Raw genomic sequence first — 21913 nt, 5'->3', positions numbered from 1 at the left:
CTTTTCAAAATAGAAATAGTCTATTTTTAAAGGTAATACGAGGGGCGCCTGGGTGGCTCAGTCGGTTAAGCGGCTGACTTCGGCTCAGGTCACGATCTCGCGGTCCATGAGTTCGAGCCCCGCGTCGGGCTCTGTGCTGACAGCTCAGAGCCTGGAGCCTGTTTCAGATTCTGTGTCTCCCTCTCTCTCTGCCCCTCCCCTGTTCATGCTCTGTCTCTCTCTGTCTCAAAAATAAATAAACGTTAAAGGTAATACGAGTTAAAATTCAAGCAAAAACTAAATCTAAACCCAATCCAGATCGACAGAAATAGACTCCCCAGGGGTGAGGCCCAGGAATCTGTACTTATACCAAATCATCTAGGTATGTGTCATTCCTGCTGAGGTTTGAGAATTGCCACCCTAAAGCATTTTATATAAAAAAACTTTTCTAAGGTTAAAGGGTAATCATATTGCTAAGTGAAGGATTGCTAACTTATTTTTATTAAAAGGAATTTAATTCAATCTCAAAATATCTGAATCATTTTTTAATCTGTTCTTCAAACACCAGTAATCTGTGCACCAATGTTTACAGCCCTGCATTTATTGTAATGATGGACGTCTGACTTGCTGATGGTGACATATCTGGCAGGACAGCTCCACTTCCAAATCTCTGCAGGTGACGTGGCTTCTGTCCAAGGGGAAAAAAAGGTTGAGAAAATACTTTCCTCTCCACTTCATCTACTTTGTCCAATTGTTCGCTAGGCCACAAGGCAGGTTTTTTTACTAACCTAAATCTCAATTAAATCCCAGGCAAGTGTCTGTCAATGAAAATTAATTTAACACCCCAGAGTACAGCTAAGCTCTTTCAGTCAGAATATATCCTGATTTTCAAATGATCCAATTTCCCTGGTAGTTTCTAAAAATCATTCAAAATCCTACAAATTAAAAAATAATAATAGGGATTTCTGACATTTCCTGAAACAATAATAAAAAGGATTTTTGGTATTTCCTGAAAGCAATACATCAATACCGCAAGAAAAACGCTGGAGGTAAAGGAAGATTGGAATATATTACGGTTGAGACTCATGTGCAGTTTAAAACTTTTTTAAAATTTTTTTATTGCTTATTATTTTTGAAAGAGAGAGAGACAGAAAGCAAGCAGGGAAGGGTCAGAGAGAGAGGGAGAGACATAATCGGAAGCAGGCTCCAGGCTCTGAGCGCCCAGGACAGAGCCTGACGTGGGGCTCAAATCCACAGACCGTGAGATCATGACCTGGGCTGTAGTCAGCCGCCCAACAGACTGAGCCACCCAGGTGCCCCTCAAGTGCAGTTTAAAACACTCTTTATTACTGTCACAACTCATGTTTCACTGTATAAAAATCTGTGGTACACAAAGGGGGTATTTTATATATACAGTTTTTACATAGAATTCTACCTATCAATTTTTGTTAGGTACTCAGGGCTAGAACTGAAATCTGAAAATTTGGGTTCAAGGGCCGCCTGAGTCGCTCAGTCGGTTGAGCACTGGACTTCGGCTCAGGTCATGATCTCATGGTTCATGGGTTCGAGCCCTGCATCGGGCTCTGTGCTATATCTCAGAGCCTGGAGCCTGCTTCAGATTCTGTGTCTCCCTCTCTCTCTGTTCCTCCCCTACTTGTGCTCTGTTTCTCTGTGTCTCTCTAAAATAAGTAAATAAATGTTTAAAAAAAATTTTTGAAACTGTGGGTTCAAGTCCTGTCTCTGTCATGCACCACAGTATGATTTAACTCTTGATCTCTGACCCTCTTTCCATCTTTAGAACTAAATAAAACTCACTCATATACTTACAACAGCCATTTATAAAAGGATAAAAATTATAACATGTTTGAATGTACCTTGCAAATTGCATCATCACTGAAATAAAGGAAGTTTATATGCACCCTTAGAAACCAGTATAAGAGAAAAGAAGTTGGACTGCCTTACAACTGCATGGACTTCCAGGATACAGTCTTCACAGTTTTGATGAATTGTTTTTCTCAAAGAAGGAAAAAGCATTCCTATATTTAAAGTTTGTGTGATTACCACAATGTTATATACCTGGAAATAAGCTAATCAAGTCTGAGCTAATGCTGAGTGAAAGGAACCTTTGGAACGATGTAGAATTAGTTAGGTTCCATCAAGCACATTGGTGACGCCATATAAGAGTTAGGTCTCAGCAATGCCTACCTCTAGAACTGTACCCTTTAATATTATTCATAGTATGGGCCTGGTCTATTAAAAAACATTCTTTTTGTTTGTTTGTTTTCGAATGTTTTTTAAAGTTAAAAAAAAAAAGAAGGAAGGAAGGAAGGAAAAAAGGGTTTCCAGGATTCTGTATATCTCACCATCATAGGGCAGTCTGAGTTTAGATCCTGCCTCTGTCACTTCCCAGCTATGTAATTTTGATCAAATATTGTCATATTTCTTAAACCTAAATGTCCTCCACTTTAAGGTGGATATGATGATAGTGTCTACCTCACTGATATATTGGGAAAAGGGGATGTTATAAAACTTACTATCTTCTTAGCACAGCACCTGGTACATAGCAAGAGCTAAATAAATATTACTGATAATACTAATAATCACTAAGTTCTTACTACTTAAGTAAGCCTCTATACTGATAGGGCAAAGGAATTTCTAGAACTGAAGATATCTTGATGTCTAAAGAATAACTGAGAAATGCCTCATGATGCCCTGACGGACAAGATGGAGTAAGGCCGGAATGATAACATAAATTATACAGTTGAGGGGCACCTGAGTGGCTCAGTCAGTTATGCATCCAACTTCGGCTCAGATCATGATCTCACGGCTTGTGAGTCTGAGCCCCGTGTCAGGCTCTGTACCAACAGCTCAGAGCCTGGAGCCTGCTTCAGAATCTGTGTCTCCCTCTCTCTCTCTGCCCCTCCCCTGCTCATGCTCTGTCTCTCTCTGTCTCTCAATAATAAACATTAAAAAAAACTTTTTTTTAATTATACAGTTGACCCTTGAATGATGCAGGCATTAGGGACACCAACCCTCCACACAGTCAAAAATCCATGTGCAACTTTTGACTCTCCTAAAACTTAACTACTACTAGCCTTCTGTTAACCACAAGATTTATCTGTAACATAAACAGTTGATGAACACATATTTTATACATGTATTATGTGCTATGAAGCTCACAATAAAGTAAGTTAGAGAAAAGAAAATGTTTTTAAGAAAATCATAAGTAAAAGAAAATACATTTGGGGCGCCTGGGTGGCTCAGTCGGTTAAGCGTCCGACTTCAGCTCAGGTCACGATCTCACGGTCCGTGAGTTCGAGCCCCGCATCAGGCTCTGGGCTGATGGCTCAGAGCCTGGAGCCTGCTTCCGATTCTGTGTCTCCCTCTCTCTCTGTCCATCCCCCGTTCATGCTCTGTCTCTTTCTGTCTCAAAAATAAATAAATGTTAAAAAAATTTTTTTTTAAAAAAAGAAAATACATTTGTAGTATTGTATTATATTTATCAAAAAGAAAAAAAAAAAAAAAGCCTGGGTGGCTCAGTCAGTTAAGCATCTGTCTTCAGCTCAGGTCATTCATGATCTCACAGTTTGTGAGTTTGAGCCCCATGTCGGGCTCTGTGTTGACAGCTCAGGGCCTGAAGCCTGCTTCAGATTCTGTGTCTCCCTCTCTCTCTGCCTCTCCCCTGCTCGTGCTCTGTCTCTCCCTCTCTCTCTCTCTCTCTCTCTCAAAAATAAAAATAAACATTAAAAAAAAAATCCTTGGGTAAGTTGGACCCACACGGTTCAAGCCCATGTTGTTCAAGAGTAGACTGTATATATACCAAACACAATGACTAGTACAAAGACAATAAATATTGGTTGAATGGTTTAGCAACATGTTAAGAAAACTCAAAGTATTGACTAATCCACTAGTATCATCCTTGAGGGCAGGTTAACGTGGCAAGTTTCACTGTTCATTCTCGAATGAAGATATTATTGTCATCTATTCCGATGTGATATGAAGCAAAGCTGAGAGGGACAATTACTGTAATAAAAGAACACAATTTGATAATATCTTGACATGTTGGGATAATGGATCAAAATTAAGAATTAAATAGGGAAAGGTAAAATCCTACAAAAAATAAAGCAATTAAATTTTATTCTAACAAATTATATACAACTTTGGTTTACGTGCAGTTCATAAGAGGGCATTTGTATAGGGATTTTACTGATCACCAGCAAAATAAACTTATCATCATTAAAAATGCTCAAGGAGACTATATGAATGATCATCTATCAGATATTTTAGAAATGAATCCTACTTTGGGTAAAAGTGCCATCCGAACCATCTATTCAAGTATTTACAGCGGACCTATGATGTGGCAGGCGCAATGCTAAGGTCTGGAAATGCGCTGATGTCCAAGGCAGACTTGGCTCTTGCTGCCACTAGAGAGCTTCCTGGAGAGCAGAACACTGATAAGTAAACAGACTGATAATGCAACAGAACTGACTGGGAGATTTTCTCAAAGCAGGACACCTAACACAGAATAGATAAAGTCAAGAGTTGTTTTTCCAAGAGGACTTTGTAACCAATCAGATGAGGAGAGGAATAGCGAGGGGACTAAGATTTTTGACTTCTAGTATGAGTAGACTATGCCATTCCCAATGAAGGAAGACACAGAAGGAACATGTTGAAGAGGAAAAGTATTAATTCAGTTTGGAATATGCAAAGTTTGAGATGTCGATAGACTGTATAACTGAAGATATCCAGCAGACAGTCCAGGATAAATAGTCTGGATTTATATGTATATATTGCAGTTGAGGCCATGGGAGGAGATGAGATTACCCAAGCAATAAAATGAAACTAAAAAGAAAACAAAAAGTTCTAGGTTAAAACCCGAAGGAAACCAACACTGAGATCCTACGACAGAGGCCTATAAAAGGTAGAAGTCAAGAAAATTTACAAGAAGTGAAGAGTAGTTAAAAATGCCCCAAACTGCTGGGATATCAAAATAAGCGCTAACGAAGGTCTTCAGAATAGGGTGGTCTTCAGAGACTTCAGTGAGAGCCACTTCCTACCAAGCTGCCGGAAAGTACAATAGAAAACACACTCAAATGTTTAACAACCCAATCTCCTCAATATTCATGATACAGGTACCAATGAAATCAGAGAAGCTTTAGGGAGAAAGCAGTTTGGTTAGAGAAGTGCTGGGAAGGAAAAGACAGTTGATAACCAATCCTCTTGAGGATTACAAAAAGTCACTTCCCACAACAACTGAAAACAACATTAGTGTTTTTCAAATTTTTCCACCAGAACCACTGAAGGTGCAAAAGAAAGCAACTTACACAGCCCTTGCCATCTCTGGGTAGGCAATGACGCTGAGGTATTTGTTCTTAAAAATTCACGTAAATTGTGCATTCTGCTCATAAAAACAGGAGGGTTGATTTTAATATAAGAATATTTCCCCCTATTTTCAATTAAAATGATCGTTCCAAAAAGGTGTTCCATGTTTATCATGCAACTTCCCATATGGCCCTCCCACAGTCCTCACACACCCCATATGCATACACGCATCATATACTCCCACTTTGAGAAATATGGAGGAGGTGCTTCATTCCACAAGAGTGACATCCTATGGAAATCTCTGCAGAAAGCATCTGCCAGAGCCCAAGTCCCATGAACTGCTACAAGACCTGTAAACACTTCTTCCTTTCATTTTTTTTAAAAATACCCTCTTCAACCTTCAAAGTATGTTTCAGACATCCTGGAATTTGATGGCTACAACAACGTTGAAGGGATTTGAATAATATCCTCTTCATCTTCCTTAACTAATGAGTCATTTATCAAGTACCCTGTACATGGAGGTTGACCCAATGCCTTCAAATATTTAGTCACTTTTCTCTAAACCTTTCCCATCTATTTCCCAAGGTGCAGACATGGTTTTGTAAAGAGGCCCTTATGCTTTTGGGACAAAGACAGGTTCAGCCTAAATGAGGTCATTAAAACAAAACATCAAGTTCCCAGTGCCCTGAGATTCCAAGCCAATGACCTACAGAGTGTTCCAGCTGATCTTAATTTCCCTGGCACAGCACAGTAAGAGTACTGTAATATAATGCAAAATGTCTCTAAAGAGAAACTAGATACTGGCTCAAGTCTTGCCAATACACAGTTAAATAATACCAAAGTGCTCCTTTCATCTGAATACTGGGCTTCACACACATATGTCACCCTTCCCAAGAATGAAAGTAATCTTCCACTATGAATGTGGGTTGATTGAAAAGCTTTTACTGGACTCAGCCCCATAAAGTATACGTGCTTTTTAACTGGCGCACATGGGCTGGTTGAGACTGAAAACGCTCACAAGGGGACCAAACAGACAAAGAACAGAACTTATTCTGAGCACGGGTAATCCAAATTTAGAATGTGCTAAGAGTGGTAAATCAATACTCAAACGTTTATCCTGATTCAGACCTTGTTAACATCTAACAATATTGGACCCCTCCCAGTTACAAAAGTTCACTTTTCTAAGTTTCCTTGCAAATTCTTTATCCATTATATTAAAGTATTAGTACGTTCCCAAATATTCCCTCACTCCTTCACTTAATAATAACCACCTCTTCTGTGTCTTCCCCATACATTAATTCATGAATTTATTCTTTGACCCAGCAAAATTTATTGAAGGCCTATTAAGTGCCAGGCATTGTTCTATCTGCTGGAGACGGAATACATAAAATGAAGTCTCTTACAGGGACTTGTTCTAGTGGGAAAAGACAGAGAATAAACACATATATGTGTGAACATATAAAATGCCAGATGCTAAGTTCCAGAGAGAAAAAGTAAGTTGGGTAAGGGAGAAAAGACAGTGCAGATGTGGTAGAAAGCAACGTCAATCTTTGAATTTCATCTGAGCTAAAAATTCATTCTTTTTTAATGTTTATTTTATTTTTGAGAGACAGACAGAGTGTGAGCGGGTGAGGGGCAGAGAGAGAGGGACACATAATCCAAAACAGGCTCCACGTTCTTAGGTGTCAGCACAGAGCCCGACACGGGACTCAAACCCGTGAACAGTGAGATCATGACCTGAGCCAAAGTCAGATGTTCAACCAACTGAGCCACCCCGGGGCCCCTAAAATTCATTTTTAATGATACATCATCCAATAAATCAATTAGGGCTTTTATAATGTAACTGAAAACAATGAATTGAAAACTATCGGACTTGAAAAAGATTCATTATTAATCAGATTCATTCACTTTCTCAATTTCTAAATAGTTTATCAATCAATGAGATTACCCAAGATTAATGATATGTTACTTTCTCACTTAAATTGTTAAAACTAATATACTCAGAAAAATTTGGGAGGAAAGTGCTAATTTTATTACACCTTGGCCAATCAAACATAACAGTGAGGCTTTTGCATGACTTCTTTACAGTTTTTTAAATAAAAATGCCATTATCTTATAATGTGCTTTAAATACATTTTCATCAAAAGTTTAGGGCTGTAAATTTAGTTTATTCAATTTAAGGAAAATGTCAACCATATAATTGGAAAAGATAGTCGTCACTCTCAAATCAGTCAGCCAAATCAGACTTATATTCTATCAGATAAAATCCAACTTTATTTTTCAACTCAAATAAAGGTATCAATATGCATTCTGAGAAAAAAATATTTAAAAAACACTGAAAATTAATTATAGATTATATCTTATAAAAGAAATAGCTGAATACAGTCAAAATTAAAATATAGAACTAAGAGCTCTAAGTGTATGATAAAGTGCTAAGAACATGGAATTCTCTGGTAATTGTGTTAAGTGTACATTCTACCTTTTTAGCTTTGGGATGTAATTAAATAAAAACAGGTATAAAATTAGCAATAGCTCCATTAATTGTAATATTCATCATGATAAATATTTCTTATGATTTTAGTGAAAACAAATGATGTATATACACTAAAAAATTAGTCTAACAGCCAGTGTATTTGTTATTAAAAGAAAGTGGAAAATATTCAAGTATTTTATGATAGAGGCACCTGTGTGGCTCAGTTGGGTGAGGGACCAACTCTTGGTTTTGGTTCGTGATCTCTCACCATGTGTGGGATCAAGCGCAAAGCCTGCTTGGGATTCCCTCTCTCTCTCTCTCTCTCTCTCTCTCTCTCACTCTCAAAATAAATGAACTTTTAAAAAAAATCCTTGAAAATAAAAAAGTGAAAATTGTTATCAGTCCCATCACACAATCATATATCTGAATTCAGAACATTTCACCACTACCCCAATTCCTCATTTCCCACCATGTCTCTCCTTAACAGAAATTGATTTAAGACACAAAAAGACAGGAGCTCTTTCTGATTTGTGGTGCTTTGATTAATCATTAAAGGAAGCTTTCCCTATGTGTGATGCCCTGGAGGTTTACATGCCCCAGGGTAATACACCAAGTGAAAATGTTATTATGAACACAGGTGGGTTCTCAGAAAGGTAAGTTTTAAGAAGTACATATGGAAGATGAGGATCCAGTAACTAATTCTCTTGACTCTATGAGTTTGCACATCCCTTGGTAAATTTTATACATTCAAGGGGTATATGTCTCTTCATTTCTACATCATGAGCACTGGCCCAAGTCATCCACCAGTGATATAAATGTTAATAATTAAAACATCTGCTAATACCTACTACCCCTTGTTCTGACAGACTCATATTATAAGCCAAATTGGTATTTCCACTTAATTTTTTCTAACATGGGCATTTTTAACACACAGTAAGCTGGAAGAAAGTATACTGCAATCCACCAAATACTTTTTACTTACAATCTCATTAAATAAGAATAATGTACCAAATCAGAAATATATCCATAAATTTTGTTACATATGACCAAAATTTCCTATGTGTAACTATTAACAGAATTAGAAAATTTTTTAAATTTGATGAAGAGGAGGAAGATAATCGATCACCACTAGAATAAATACGTCAAATACAATTTGTTAAAATTTATTTGAACTATTTGTCTTTAATAATCCATTTACTCATTGGTTCTTTTAATGAAAGAACCCAAGAACTAGGAATGTAAGATATTCCATCTGGAAGGAAAAACAATAAATAATTAGACCAAATAGATAAATGCAACAATTCATATTATGTTAAGTAAAGCCAATGAAATGCACTGGAAAATGTGGTGGTGTGGTGGGGGAAAATAAAATAAAAAAACAAGTGTGAAGGAACACTTTAGATAGTCCAGTCAAAAAGGCCTCCTTGATAAGTCATTTTATATTGAGACCTACCTAAAGAATAAAGAGGAGTCAGCTATGTAAAGAGCCAGGAAGAGAGGTTCCAAGCAGAAAAAAACAGTAAGGTCAAAGACTCTGAGGTAGAATAAAAGATGCCATATTCACAAACAGGTAGGAAGGCCCCTGTGCCGTGGCCGCAATATAATCAACAAAATGTAGAATGCAGATGAGATTTAAGAAGTAGACAGAAGTCAAATCATGTAGAATCCTGTAGGCCAAGGTACAAAATTGAATTTCATGCTAATCTATCACAAAGTTTTCAATCAGGCAGTGACATGATGTGATCTACATTTTTTTGAGAGAGAGAGAGAGAGAGCGAGAGAGAGAGCGTGCAGGGGAGGGGGCAGAAGGGGTGGGGGAGTAGGAGAGGGAGAGGGAGAGGGAGAGAGAGACCTAAGCAAACTCCATACTCAGCGTGGAGCCTGACACGGGACTCAATTCTACAACCCCGGGATCATGACCTGAACCAAAATCAAGAGTCAGACGTTAACCAACTGAGCCACCCAGGTGCCCCAGTGTGATCCACATTTCTAAGAGATCACTTCTAACAAATGCATGAAGAATGTACCCAGATAGACTAAAATAGAAGCACAAAGGCCCTTTATGAGCCTCCAGTATGTGAGAAGACAGTGGCTGAAGCTGGGATGGCAATAGTGAAGATGGAAAAAAGTTAATGGATTCAAGTATATTTTGGGAAATATGTAGCAGTACTTGACATAAGACCAGGAAGAGGTCTCCTTGATTTTGGCTTGAGCAACCAAATGGATTACTTGAGGGCGGAGCAAGAGGAACCTGGAGAAGGACTTAAAGGTTACGCACCTCAACCCTTCAAGCCAAGCAGAACCAGGTACATTGGACCTATGCCACCCTCAAATGTTTCGCATCTCATTTCATATCCTTATTTCTAAGTTTCAATATAACTTCACCACCTAACTTGGCGCCTCTCAGATATGGCCCCTTCTGACTCTGTTTCTACTATTTGGACCTTGACTTTGATGTGCAATTTCCAGTTTAGCTGGTGGCTCCTGTGCTCCTTGTCGCATGACACCCAATGTTCTCTATATCACAGGAGGTGTGGTGACCATGTGGGAAGATCTGAACAAAGGCTGACGGGAAACTTCTGGGGCCAGTGGCACCAAAGGAACCTCCTAAGACTCCTGTATCTACTACAAGGAGTCATCCTGTACTTTAAGAGCCACCAGAATCATTTGCTCTAGGAATAGAATAAAAGGGTAGCACTCACAAAGCCCAGAAAGTATGGGCAATAGGCTTATATCACATCACTGAGCAGCAGCAGGATATTATTAAAAACTAGGTTTGCAGGTTTCTGGTCCAATATTTTTAATCATGTCATACTGTCTCCTATCTTTCCACAGAAACAATATTAAAAATGGCACCCAGGATGCTGTAAATGTACCATACTCTGGAACTATTATGGGTTAAAAATTTTTACTGACTCCCTAACAACCTCACCACCACATGTAACATTACATCTACAGACAAATATATGTGAATAAACAGCCCACTTATAAATGAGCTTTTGGAATAGGTACATGCATTGGTAAACTAGTTAAGAATAGTTAATCCTCCCAGGGCACCTGGCTGCTCAGTTGGTAGAGCATGCAACTCGTGATCTTGGGGTTTAAGTTTGAGCCCCACATTGGGTGTAGCGATTACTTCAAAATAAAATCTTTTAAAAAAAAAAGAATACTAATATTCCTATTTATGTTTATTTTCTCTGTGGCTTTGAAAAAATGCTAAATGAGTGGAGCCAAAGGGAAGGAAAAGAAGTAAAAGATGCTCTCCCTATATCAGTTCTCCTACTTCTCTCCTAAATTGATTCTGAAAGGCTCCCTTGCCTTGGTAAAGACTTGTGGCCATTTCCGGGTTCTCCACTGAGCTATCCCTTAAATGGAGTGCCAAAAGGACAATGCCCAAGTCTGCCTATCCCTGCTCAAATACACATCAGTGTATTCTTACACAATGGAATTTCTCACTTTTCTATATAAGCTGACATGTTTAAAAGCAACATCCACAAGACTGCAGAAAGCTCTTTTATATTAATTAAGATCCACATTTATATTGAACCATGAATGGCTCCAATTTTCCTTCTGTTGACAGAACATAATATATGCCCCTAGGGAAAAATAAACCAGAAGCTGAGCTTTCAGAGAAGTGAAAAATAAGACCCATATTGCAGATAAAGGTTGGATTGCAAATGTACCCTGCAATTTCACCAAAAATTAGAGGCAACCTTCAAACTGGAAATAAAACCTTGACAAGCAGATCTGCTAGGAGATTTAAGTTTTAAAATAGGAAGAGACAGCTGTCTTCTGTTATAAATGAAAGTAACTAGCATGAAGTAGGGAGAATCCTGTGTCGGTAGCTCCTGTCATCAGAGGCTAAAATGCAAGCACAAGACAATGGCCAAGCAAGATAAGCATAACTCAAGGGTGGCATGAACTGAAACCACGGTCAAGTAAATATGCTTCAACTGAATTAAGTGAACTGAAGGAAAGAAGCAGACACTGTAAATTGTCTAGGTCAGTTAGCCAAATGAACTGGTAAATCACCATATATCATAAGGATACAGTAAGAATTTGATTTTGTGTCCACTGTTTTTTTGTTTGAGGTCTTGTTTTCCCTGGGGCACTAGCTGTCCACTGTTTTTCTCCCACCTTCATATGCCATACCCATTGAAGCTGGACTTCTTGCCCACAAAACTGTTCCCACAAACTGCTGAGCAGTGGTCCACGTTCTTGTGTCCCTTTGGCCACAGCTGACTGAATAAAGAGCTGGGCACACTGGGCTAACAGCTTTCTCCAGATGTAGACTCCAGTCACTTACCAAGTGCTAAACCACAAATGGGAGGAAAGATTTATTCCAAAGAGATGGCCATTTGGGGCCATGTACTCTGATGTGCCATCAAGACAAGCAAGATTGCAGAGAAATGTGAGAGGAAATGGACATAGAAGAAGCAGAGGTTATGTGCTGTATTTGTGGAAGAACAGAAGAGAGAGAATGGAGAAAGTGTCTGCCTTGATTTTTGCTGACTTTCTACTCCCCGATTCTGATCTCTCATGAGATCAGTGAACTTTTGGCCTGCAGATACTATAACATAACCTTTCAAGGCTAGTTCATGTGAGGTTGTTTCCTCCAAACAATCAATACCTGGATAAAATAACAACTAAAGTCCATTTGTAATATTCCTACTTTTTCTCAACTAAATGAAATTGTCCACAATTTTGAAAGGTCAGATTGCCCGACAGTCTAAAAGTGACAGGGAATAAGAATGCCCGTGATTTTCCAAATATATGTCAAAGAGAAGAAAAAAAAAAGTCAAATCCTTATGTCCTTCACCAGGACATTATTATTCAGTGGGTTTTATAAAAGGCCTGAGTATCAACATTTTTAACAAGCATCCCTGCTGATTCTGAGGAAGGTGGTCCAGTGACTACCCTTTGAGAAGCACTGCTCTAAAGCCTGCTTCAGATTTGCTACAAAGATCTGTATACTTTCAAATTCCTCCCAAGAAAAATGATATTCATCAAGTGCCAACATTCAGAAGTAGCAAATTGCTGTTGGAAAGACATATTTGCTTGAAACCCTAATAGGAGCAAGTATTGTTTCTATTATTTTTTTCTGCATATAGAAGATATTTGCATTTCATTTCACATTAAATGGGATTTTGTAAAATGGCCTGGGGGTACCTAAATACGACTTATGATGCTGTTTCCATCTGAAAATGAATTTAAATTTCCAAAGAGCTAATTTAAGGACTTTTGAAATATAACCAGTTTATAATTTGGAGATTTCATGTGTCATTCCAACTGAGACAATTAGATTATGAATGGTTTTAAATGATACCAAGGAATTATTGTTATTTTTGTTAGCGAATGATGGCATTTTGATTATATAGAAAATGTACTTTTCAGAGATGCATACAAAACTAGGTGGGGATTCAATGAGAGGATGTTCAGGATTTATAACAAAGACGATAAAAAATTCAAAAAGAAATAGATGAAGTAAATGAAGCAAAATCTTTATAATTACTGAAAGTGGAAAATGGGAATATGAGAGTATAACTTATTGCTCTCTACTTCCGTGAATATTGGAGAAATGAGTACAGAAGAGTGTGGTTAATGTAGCAGGCACACCAAGATTCCTACAGAACTATGCAAATTGGGTTAATTACTCGCATCACAAAGGAGTGACATCAGAGACCCTATAATTTGGGGAGAGATGAACTTGTCTTTTGATAGTCCCTGATATGAGAGAGAAAAAAGAAATCAAAGGCAGAACACATGGAAAAGTAATTTCTTAATTATTTGAAAGATATTTTTTCTTTTTCTCAGATGTACAAAAAGGCTTAACTCAATACAGAATAGATCAGAAACAGTTTGGTAAGGTGCAAAAACATTCACAACCAATATTCTTTTTGATCTCCCTTTATTTCAACTGTGGGAGCATGGGCAAATCATTTCTGGTTTTTGCACTTTTTAAAAAATCATAAAATGTGGATATCAGACCACTTCTTGGCACTCTTCTGTGGACTGTAAACTACATACAAAAGCTGGTTATTAGTAATACCAATAAATCCTAGTTGGTGATAAGCCAATTATTTGATCATATCAAGTAAGACGGAGAAGAAAGCTAGAGGATAAAAGCATAAAGAAATAGTTGAAGAAGGAAAAAACAAATATCTAGGTCCTTAAATTTGTATTAACCAATGGTACCGTCACCCCTGCTCTGGTATTATGAGCGATTATAACCAACAACACTGGCATGTTTATTCCTTGTGCTACTCTTATGGTCCTCGACTTCTGCGGAAATTGTGCCTTCCTTTTAAAAATTTTTTTTTTCAACGTTTTTTATTTATTTTTGGGACAGAGAGAGACAGAGCATGAACGGGGGAGGGGCAGAGAGAGAGGGAGACACAGAATCGGAAACAGGCTCCAGGCTCCGAGCCATCAGCCCAGAGCCTGACGCGGGGCTCGAACTCACAGACCGCGAGATCGTGACCCGGCTGAAGTCGGACGCTTAACCGACTGCGCCACCCAGGCGCCCCGGAAATTGTGCCTTCCTAAAAAAAGACCCTTTAAGTCCTCAAGAAATGCAATTGTTTGTCCTTGCTGTGTACTATGAGCCACACAGCATTTCTAGCCTCAATTTACTAATCTGTCCACTAGATGATCTCAAAGTTCTCTTCCAGCTCAAACATTCCATAACACAGTTTTTCATAGGTGTCTTTTTATCTTTAAAATCTTCAGATACTTTATGTTGAATAAGTTATACTACAAAGTCCTGGGAAGCAATTAACCAGGCCTGCTACACAAGCTGAGTTTGAGCAGAAAAATTACCTGACAGTAGACAAACCCAAGACAAGAACTAATTTTTCTGTAAGGGCTAATGATCTCTTATTATTTCCCTTTCTACAAACAGTAAGTGCTAAGGGATGATTTCCTGGTAAATTTCAATCAGAAATAGAAGAGGGCGCCTGGGTGGCTCAGTCAGTTAAGCCTCTGACACTTGATTTAGGCCAAGGTCATGATCTCACAGTTCAGGGGATCCAGCTCCACGTCAGGCTCTGTACTGACAGCATGGAACTTGTTTGGGATTCTCACTCCCTCTCTCTCTGCCCCTCCCCCACTCATGTACACGTGTGTGCGTGCATGCTCTCTCTCTCTCAAAATAAATAAATACACAGGGGCGCCTGGGTGGCTCAGTCGGTTGAGCGTCTGACTTCGGCTCAGGTCATGATCTCATAGCTCATGAGTTCAAGCCCCGTGTCGGGCTCTGTGCTGACAACTCAGAGCCTGGAGCCTGATTCAGATTCTGTGTCTGCCTCTCTCTCTCTGCCTCTCCCCCGCTCATGCTCACTCTCTCTCTCTCTCTCTCTCTCTCCCAAAAATAAATAGATGTTTTAAAAAATTAATAAATAGGGGCGCCTGGGTGGCGCAGTCGGTTAAGCGTCCGACTTCAGCCAGGTCACGATCTCGCGGTCCGTGAGTTCGAGCCCCGCGTCAGGCTCTGGGCTGATGGCTCAGAGCCTGGAGCCTGATTCCGATTCTGTGTCTCCCTCTCTCTCTGCCCCTCCCCCGTTCATGCTCTGTCTCTCTCTGTCCCAAAAATAAATAAAAAACGTTGAAAAAAAAAAAAATTAATAAATAAATAAGTATACATTAAAAAAAGAAATAGAAGAAAAAGAGAAATTTAAACCATAAGTTAAGTCACTTTTAATATAAAGTTTAAATTACAAGTAATTTTTCTTTCTAGACTATGTATATAAAGGAATCTGCTTTATTGATAAACACAAGGAAATATGCCCAGGCAATATATCTGAACAGCATTATAAGAAGGAGAGAGAATAAAGAATCCACATTCTATCTCATTCCAGCTCTTATTTTACAATAAAAATACTGAAAGCCTACAGTATTGTATACCTTGAGACATTTTATTACCAAACAGAGATAAAGCATATCCTATTTGGGCTTCAATACACTTTACCACTTATGCATTATGTAGGTGTCTCAAATTGTTAAAAAAAAGAGTATATATATATATGTGTACACACACACACACATATATATACACATATATATGTGTATACACACACACACACACACACATATATATATATATATATACACACACACATATATATATATGTGTATATATATAGTGTGTAAAATGATTTTTGACTCTGGTTTTGAAAGACCACATGAAATTTAACATTTCTAGTCTAGATTCTGTCTGGTCAATTATTCGTAAGTAACAAGTGCAATCCTTCACTTTTTCTACAGGGAGAAAAGAATTGCTAAAATGACTGGCAAGGGTAAGCCAAACAAATGAAAGAGAAAATATTAAGAGAAGAGACCCAGGGCTCCTGCAATGTGTCAACCGTAAATAACAGTCAATGGAAACCTACCACATCCAGTCATTTACATCACCTCAAGTGAAGGTCAGAGATAATCGGGCCAGAAATACCATCTAGTAAAAGGGTAATGTGTGTCACAAAGATACTGAGCTTGGGGAATTACTGACATAGAGTCATCTGTTCCCAAAGCAACACTCAGTCCAAAGAACTGAGCATATACAAAGGAATAAAAACAAAGGATCCGTTTTAAATGCAAAGCGTAGGTGGAAAACATAAAAGAATGTAAAAAGAAACCTTCCTCTTCCCCAACTTTGGGACATCCTTCTCTTCAGAGAGATCCCAACCCTTGAGCAAAGGAAGAGATCAGCATGCTGGGCCCTTCTCAGGTGGGAACACCTCTCTGGGACTGGTCTCCAGGAGTCGGGCCAGAACGCTCTGTTCATGAAACAGCACAGCTGTCTGTGTGGGTGCAGTGCTCTCTCAGAAGGTCACTGTGGAAACAGGACACAAGGCCAGAGCAGGAAACCAGCCGGAGTCAATAGTCACATAGCACCCTTTTCCCATTTTGCAATTTGCTAAACCTGATCCAAAAAAATGTTGTCATTCACCAAGACAAGATGTCTTACCCTACAATGATAACTGCATACTTAGGGCACACCCTGACCTGACCCTAACACCTGTACCCATGCTCTCTTTTTTTTCTCCCTCTATTAATATATTTCCTCTTTATTCAAAACAAACTTTGCCCCATCAACATCTCTCAGACACAGGCATTCTCCCAGCATTAATTCTCAAAATTAAAGTGAGAGTAAGCCCAGACCTCTCCCTCTCTATTCCCCTTCTTCTGTTCAACTCCAAAGTCATGACCCAACCTCAAATCCAAGCCCCATCATGGTAAACACCCTTTGCATGGCATTTTTGCTTAGCTCAGTCCCCCAGGGCCTAGATTGGTGCAAGAAACACAGAGGGCCCTCTATTAATAGGGAAATAACCTATCAAATTCCCTAGCTGACTATTATGTCACCATCGGGCGTTTCCTTTTCCCATTCTGGATCCCACAGGCAATCCAGAATCAATTTTTCCACCATCACGACACACGGTCAAATCTATCACCCATCTTCCGATCTTATATCCTGACCTGAAAGCCAAGCTTTTAAAAGGCCCAGACATTTCGGGGGGGGGGGGGGGGAGGGGGGGGCTGTTTTTCTCTTGGGCTCTGACTTTAAAACTCACCCTGATAATAAAGCTCTCGAGAATCTCCTCCGTGTTCATCTCCTCATCCAAAGTCACAGTCCCGCCCACTTAAGGACTTGCCTCCCCCATCAAAGTCTCTAATTGAGAACATACCTCTGCTCCGGGAATATTTACTCCCACTTTCTCCAGTCCTTTTCCAAAAAGCACATGCACCAATTAAACTTCAAACCGCCCCCATCAAAAAAAAAATTTATATATATATATATATATATATATATATATATATATATATATATATGCCTTGTTATACCAGACTTCCATCAAAACCCAACAGTCCATGGAAAGCTTCCATACTGTCTCTATTATCGCTTTATGTTATCAAGAGCTCATCTATTTCCTAGGGTATTTCCTCCACTCCTAAAACTGTAAACATGCATTACTGAACCCATCACAGGAAGTAAAAGTGCAGAAAAAAAGGAAAGAGAACAACAGATGCAGGGAAATGGTCAACTGTCTTTTCCCCACTTACTATCCGTCTCCTCACTGCAAACATCTGACTGTTTAAATTTATTGCTTCTATCCTCGCAAGAACAAGGTACATTTTGCCTAGTGAAACCTCTCTTTGTTTTGCTAATTCAAAATTGGGAGGGAGTATATTAAGAAGAGACGGGATTATTCTAGGAAACATTGATTTTTTTTTTTCCAAATGTATAGTCATTAAGGATCTCTCTCCATAGTTGTTTGGTCCTGGAAATCTAATTTGCCTAAGTCAGTCTCAAACTAGAAACTAAAAAGGAAAGCAAAATCATATAAAATAAAGTCCATCTTCTGGGGCGCCTGGGTGGTTCAATCGGTTAAGCGTCCGACTAAGGTCCAGTGTCGTTCTTGGGTTCGAGCCCTGCGTAGGGCTCTGTGCTGACAGCTCAGAGCCTAGAGCCTGCTTTGGATTCTGCATCTCCTTCTCTCTCTGCCCCTCCCCTGCTCGTGCTCTGTGTGTGTCTCTCTCTCTCAAAAATAAACAAACATTAAAATAAATAAGTAAATAAAAAATAAAGTCCATCGGCTAATTATCACTAAGAAGTCATCATCTGCCTTCTGCACCCAGAAGCCTCCAAACTGAGGAGTTCACTGGTTCACTGAGGAGTCCACAGATTCACTATCCCACTCTCCTTTAGTAAGTGAGGTTGCTTGGGTTGCAAATTGGAAGATTATGGAAGGTATTAAAGAAATCAACCAATCTGTTTCTTACCCCAATACCATTGCCTTCCTCCAATTTGACTAAAAATTGATAATCTATTATCATATATAACTCTCCCCAGCTACCCTGTAAATAATAACAGCTCCCAGACTCTGTACTTTATATATATTCTCTCATTTAACCCATCCTAAAAGCTTAGTAGGTAACTTTTAACATTCCCATTATATAGCTGTGAAAACTAAGGCCTTAAAGGAAAATGATGCCAAAAACTTTGTCAGCCAATAGTCATTTAAAATAGACCATACTAATCCTTTGTTAATATTACAAATTACTGAATACCTTAAAAACTGTATGGATTTAGAGCTCCTAAGATTTTTGAATTAAACATTTTAAAATGCATACCTGTTTTTTCCTTGAATTTGCTTTGGGAAACAGGCCTGCTGACAACACAGATGTAAATGGAGAACAGCATAGCTCAGGAAAAGGGTTTGGAATAGATGGCATTTCCAGAACATCAAGATCTTTCTTTTTTCTCCTACACCAAGAGAACATAGGATGTAATTTACATAAAGCGGAATGAATGTAAAATTTAATTGCTGACAGGATTAAGAAGTTAAGGCCAACATGTACCACTCTGTGATAACACTAATATTATATAAAATGTACAGCAAAGATCTGTGATGTACTTTCTGTGGGTCAAAATAAAATATGTTAATTGATATAAATGAATTTTCTATAGTATTCCTATCTTTTTTTTTTTTTTTTTGGCCTTAAAAAAAAATTACCAGGCATAGAAAGCCTATTTCCAGCACTTTTGATAATTTTCCTGAGGCTGAAATACTATATAATTATTGATGCAAAAACCATCCTGAGAAGTTAGACATTTTTATGCATCCATTAAATTGACCAAGTCTACAAACATTTAGTGAATTCATCCCTATGCTATTTCACTAATCACTTTTGGAAGTTATGGTTTATTAATTATAGCTGTGGTTCATCTCACTTCAAATTTCATTCACAATGTTGCCCACACACAGTCTGTTGATTTTTCAAGTGCTTATAGATACTAAACCGCAAGGCAGTGTTTTTGAAGAGGTAAGTGAATAGAACTTGCTAGTATAAATGTACTCTAGTCCACTGCGGAGTAATTTTAACTTCAGTGAAGTTGAAGCACTTTGAAAATCTGGGGGGAGAAGTACCATTTAAATGTATGAATATAAAGGACTACAGATTTTTGTATTGTTGCAGTCTTTTTCTTTCCTAAAGTATGTGCAAAACTGTGAACTCTAAAGGCACTTAGTGCTGAATGCTATGGAGATTGGGAAACCTTTTAAAGCCTCTATTCTTTCCTGCTGAACAGCAAGACTGCTCAAATGTCAATCCGTGCTTTGCCTCTCCAGGGTCGCTGTAAGATTCTATGTGGGAGGTGAATTCATTTATGCTCCGATTTTTTAAACATATAAAATAAAAAGGATTAGGGGTTTGTTTGTTTGTTTGTTTGTTTTGCTTTCAGTGCAGGGCCACGAAGAAAGGAAGTGGGGTGGCCAGCCTGGCCTCCTAGTTCACACCGATGGGCAGAGGTGAGAGAGACCAGGAGCTCTCAATGAAACGGTGATGCTATTTATAAGGCGCTGGGAGATCGCAATGTCCTGCCGAGCCGGTAGAAGCCAGCTTAAAGGGAATTGTCTTCAGAGACTTTCACAAACTTGGCCCAGCTCTGGGCACATGGCTCACCCCCTAGGACCGCCTCCTCAGCCCCTCGCCGGCTGCCAACCCAGGACACTCCCCCGCGCCCTCGGAGGGCTGCCTACCTGTCTGCAGCACAGCCGCGGGTCCCGTCCGGAGGGGGCAGGAGCGCCCGCGCTTGCAACCAGGGGGCAGGCGCCAGGTCGCGGGCGTCGCCCCTCCCCTGGGCAGCGCCGCACACCTGGGCGGTCAGCGGCGAGTCCCGGGCAGCCGCCCTACCCGCGGCGCTCTGCCCATCTTGCAGGGAAGTGGTCATTGTCGTCGGCCGGGGGTCTCGGGTGTCACGGGAGACCCGGCGCTGGGGGAGAGGGAGGCCAGGCGGCGGGAGGCGAGGCGGCTGCTTGGCAGCCCGAGCGCGCTGCAGGTGCGGTGGCCTCGCCGCCTGCGCTCCGGGCCCGGGCGGCTCAGACGCGCGGCCGAGCAGTCGGCGAGGCGGCGGGGGAGGGGAGGGGGCGGAGGAGGAGGGTGGGGAGAGGGGAGGAGCGGCCGATGGGTGGGGGCCGCGGGCGGCGGGGCGAGGCGCGGAGGGGGCGGGGAGGGCGCCGGGCGCCGGGCGGGCCCCGCACCCGGTCCGGGACGCTCCGGGGCGCTGGCGGAGGTCCCGCGGCCCGCACTCGGCCCTCGGCTGCCCGCGCGCGAGGCCCGGCCGCCACCTCCCCAGGTGGGCGCCCGAGCGCGAGGCTGAGCCCAGGGTCAGGGCGGGCCCGCGACGCTGGAGGCGGGGACCCATGTGAGCCGGCGCTCCCGCGGGGCTTGCCCGGCGGAGCGCAGGCGGGGCCGGGGTCTGGGAGGCGCTGACCCCCAGACCCTTCCTTTCTTCCTGCTCTGAGATCACCTAAGCTGTAGCTGGGCCGCCATGACAGGCCCCACCGTGCCAGGAGGCCAGGGGCCATGGGGCTAGGTTTGCCCCAGTCCTTCCCCCACGTGCCTGTCTTCCACTCCTGCAGCCCTAGACGGGGCGGGGGGAGAGGGGTGGCTGAGGGAGCAGAGAGTACAGTCGGCGCAGCAAAGGAAACTACTGAGGTGTTTGAGAATTCTTAGTAAGGCATGGATAATCTTGAGGGTGTGTTGGGAATTACAAAAAAATATTAATTTTCTTTTAATAAGAGCAGCCCTCGGTTTCTGAGTCTCCCCTCTGCCTTGTCCTAGTCCACCTTCGCGACAGCTTCACGAATTCGATGTTTACCCCATTTTACAGGTAAGGAAAGTGGGGCTCAATAGCTTGTGCAACATAACGCTAAAAATCGGTGCAGTTAAGCTTCGAACTCAGAAGATCCCTTCTCAAAAACCCAGACTATGCGAAATGGTACAGTAGTGCCCCCTTCTGTGATTTAGCTTTCCTTCCTTTCAGTTACCTGTGGCCAGCCTCCCTCTAGAATAGATGACCATCCTTTTGTGATAGAGTCAGAAAGTAGCTTCCTCTCAACGCTCATTCACCTCGCTTCATCTCGTCAGGTAGGCATTTTAACATCTCACATCATCACAGGAAGAAGGGTGAATACAGTACAATAAGATATTTTGAGAGAGGCTACATTTACATAACCTTTATTATAGTATATTGTTATAATCGTTCTATTTTATTATTAGTTATGATTGCTATTCTCTTACTGTGCCTAATTTATAAATTAAAATTTGTCATCAGTATGTATGTATAGGAAAAAACAT

At 40.5% G+C, this 21913-nt stretch overlaps 1 protein-coding gene across 3 annotated transcripts in view; it reads right to left on the bottom strand.

Moving 5' to 3' along the window:
• Positions 1-21089, bottom strand: part of GRB14 (growth factor receptor bound protein 14) — a 117088-nt gene extending 95999 nt beyond the window's left edge. Inside the window, exons 1-2 of one of the 3 annotated variants that reach the window (XM_060621246.2) lie at positions 20314-21089; positions 18905-19037 (exon numbers count right to left, since the gene is read on the bottom strand). In XM_060621246.2, coding sequence (XP_060477229.2) covers positions 18905-19037; positions 20314-20978 — 798 coding nt within the window. In that variant the 5' untranslated portion in view covers positions 20979-21089. The remainder of the gene's footprint in view (positions 1-18904; positions 19038-20313) is intronic. The other 2 variants (XM_060621245.2, XM_060621247.2) reach the window with 2 other exon arrangements.
• Positions 21090-21913: the final 824 nt, after the last annotated feature.

Source organism: Panthera onca, chromosome C1 (genome assembly GCF_046562875.1).
Source record: "Panthera onca isolate mPanOnc1 chromosome C1, mPanOnc1 haplotype 2, whole genome shotgun sequence".
Lineage (NCBI taxonomy): Eukaryota > Metazoa > Chordata > Mammalia > Carnivora > Felidae > Panthera > Panthera onca.
Note: the sequence above shows the minus strand (reverse complement) of the source record. Positions and strands in the feature narration are given on the sequence as shown.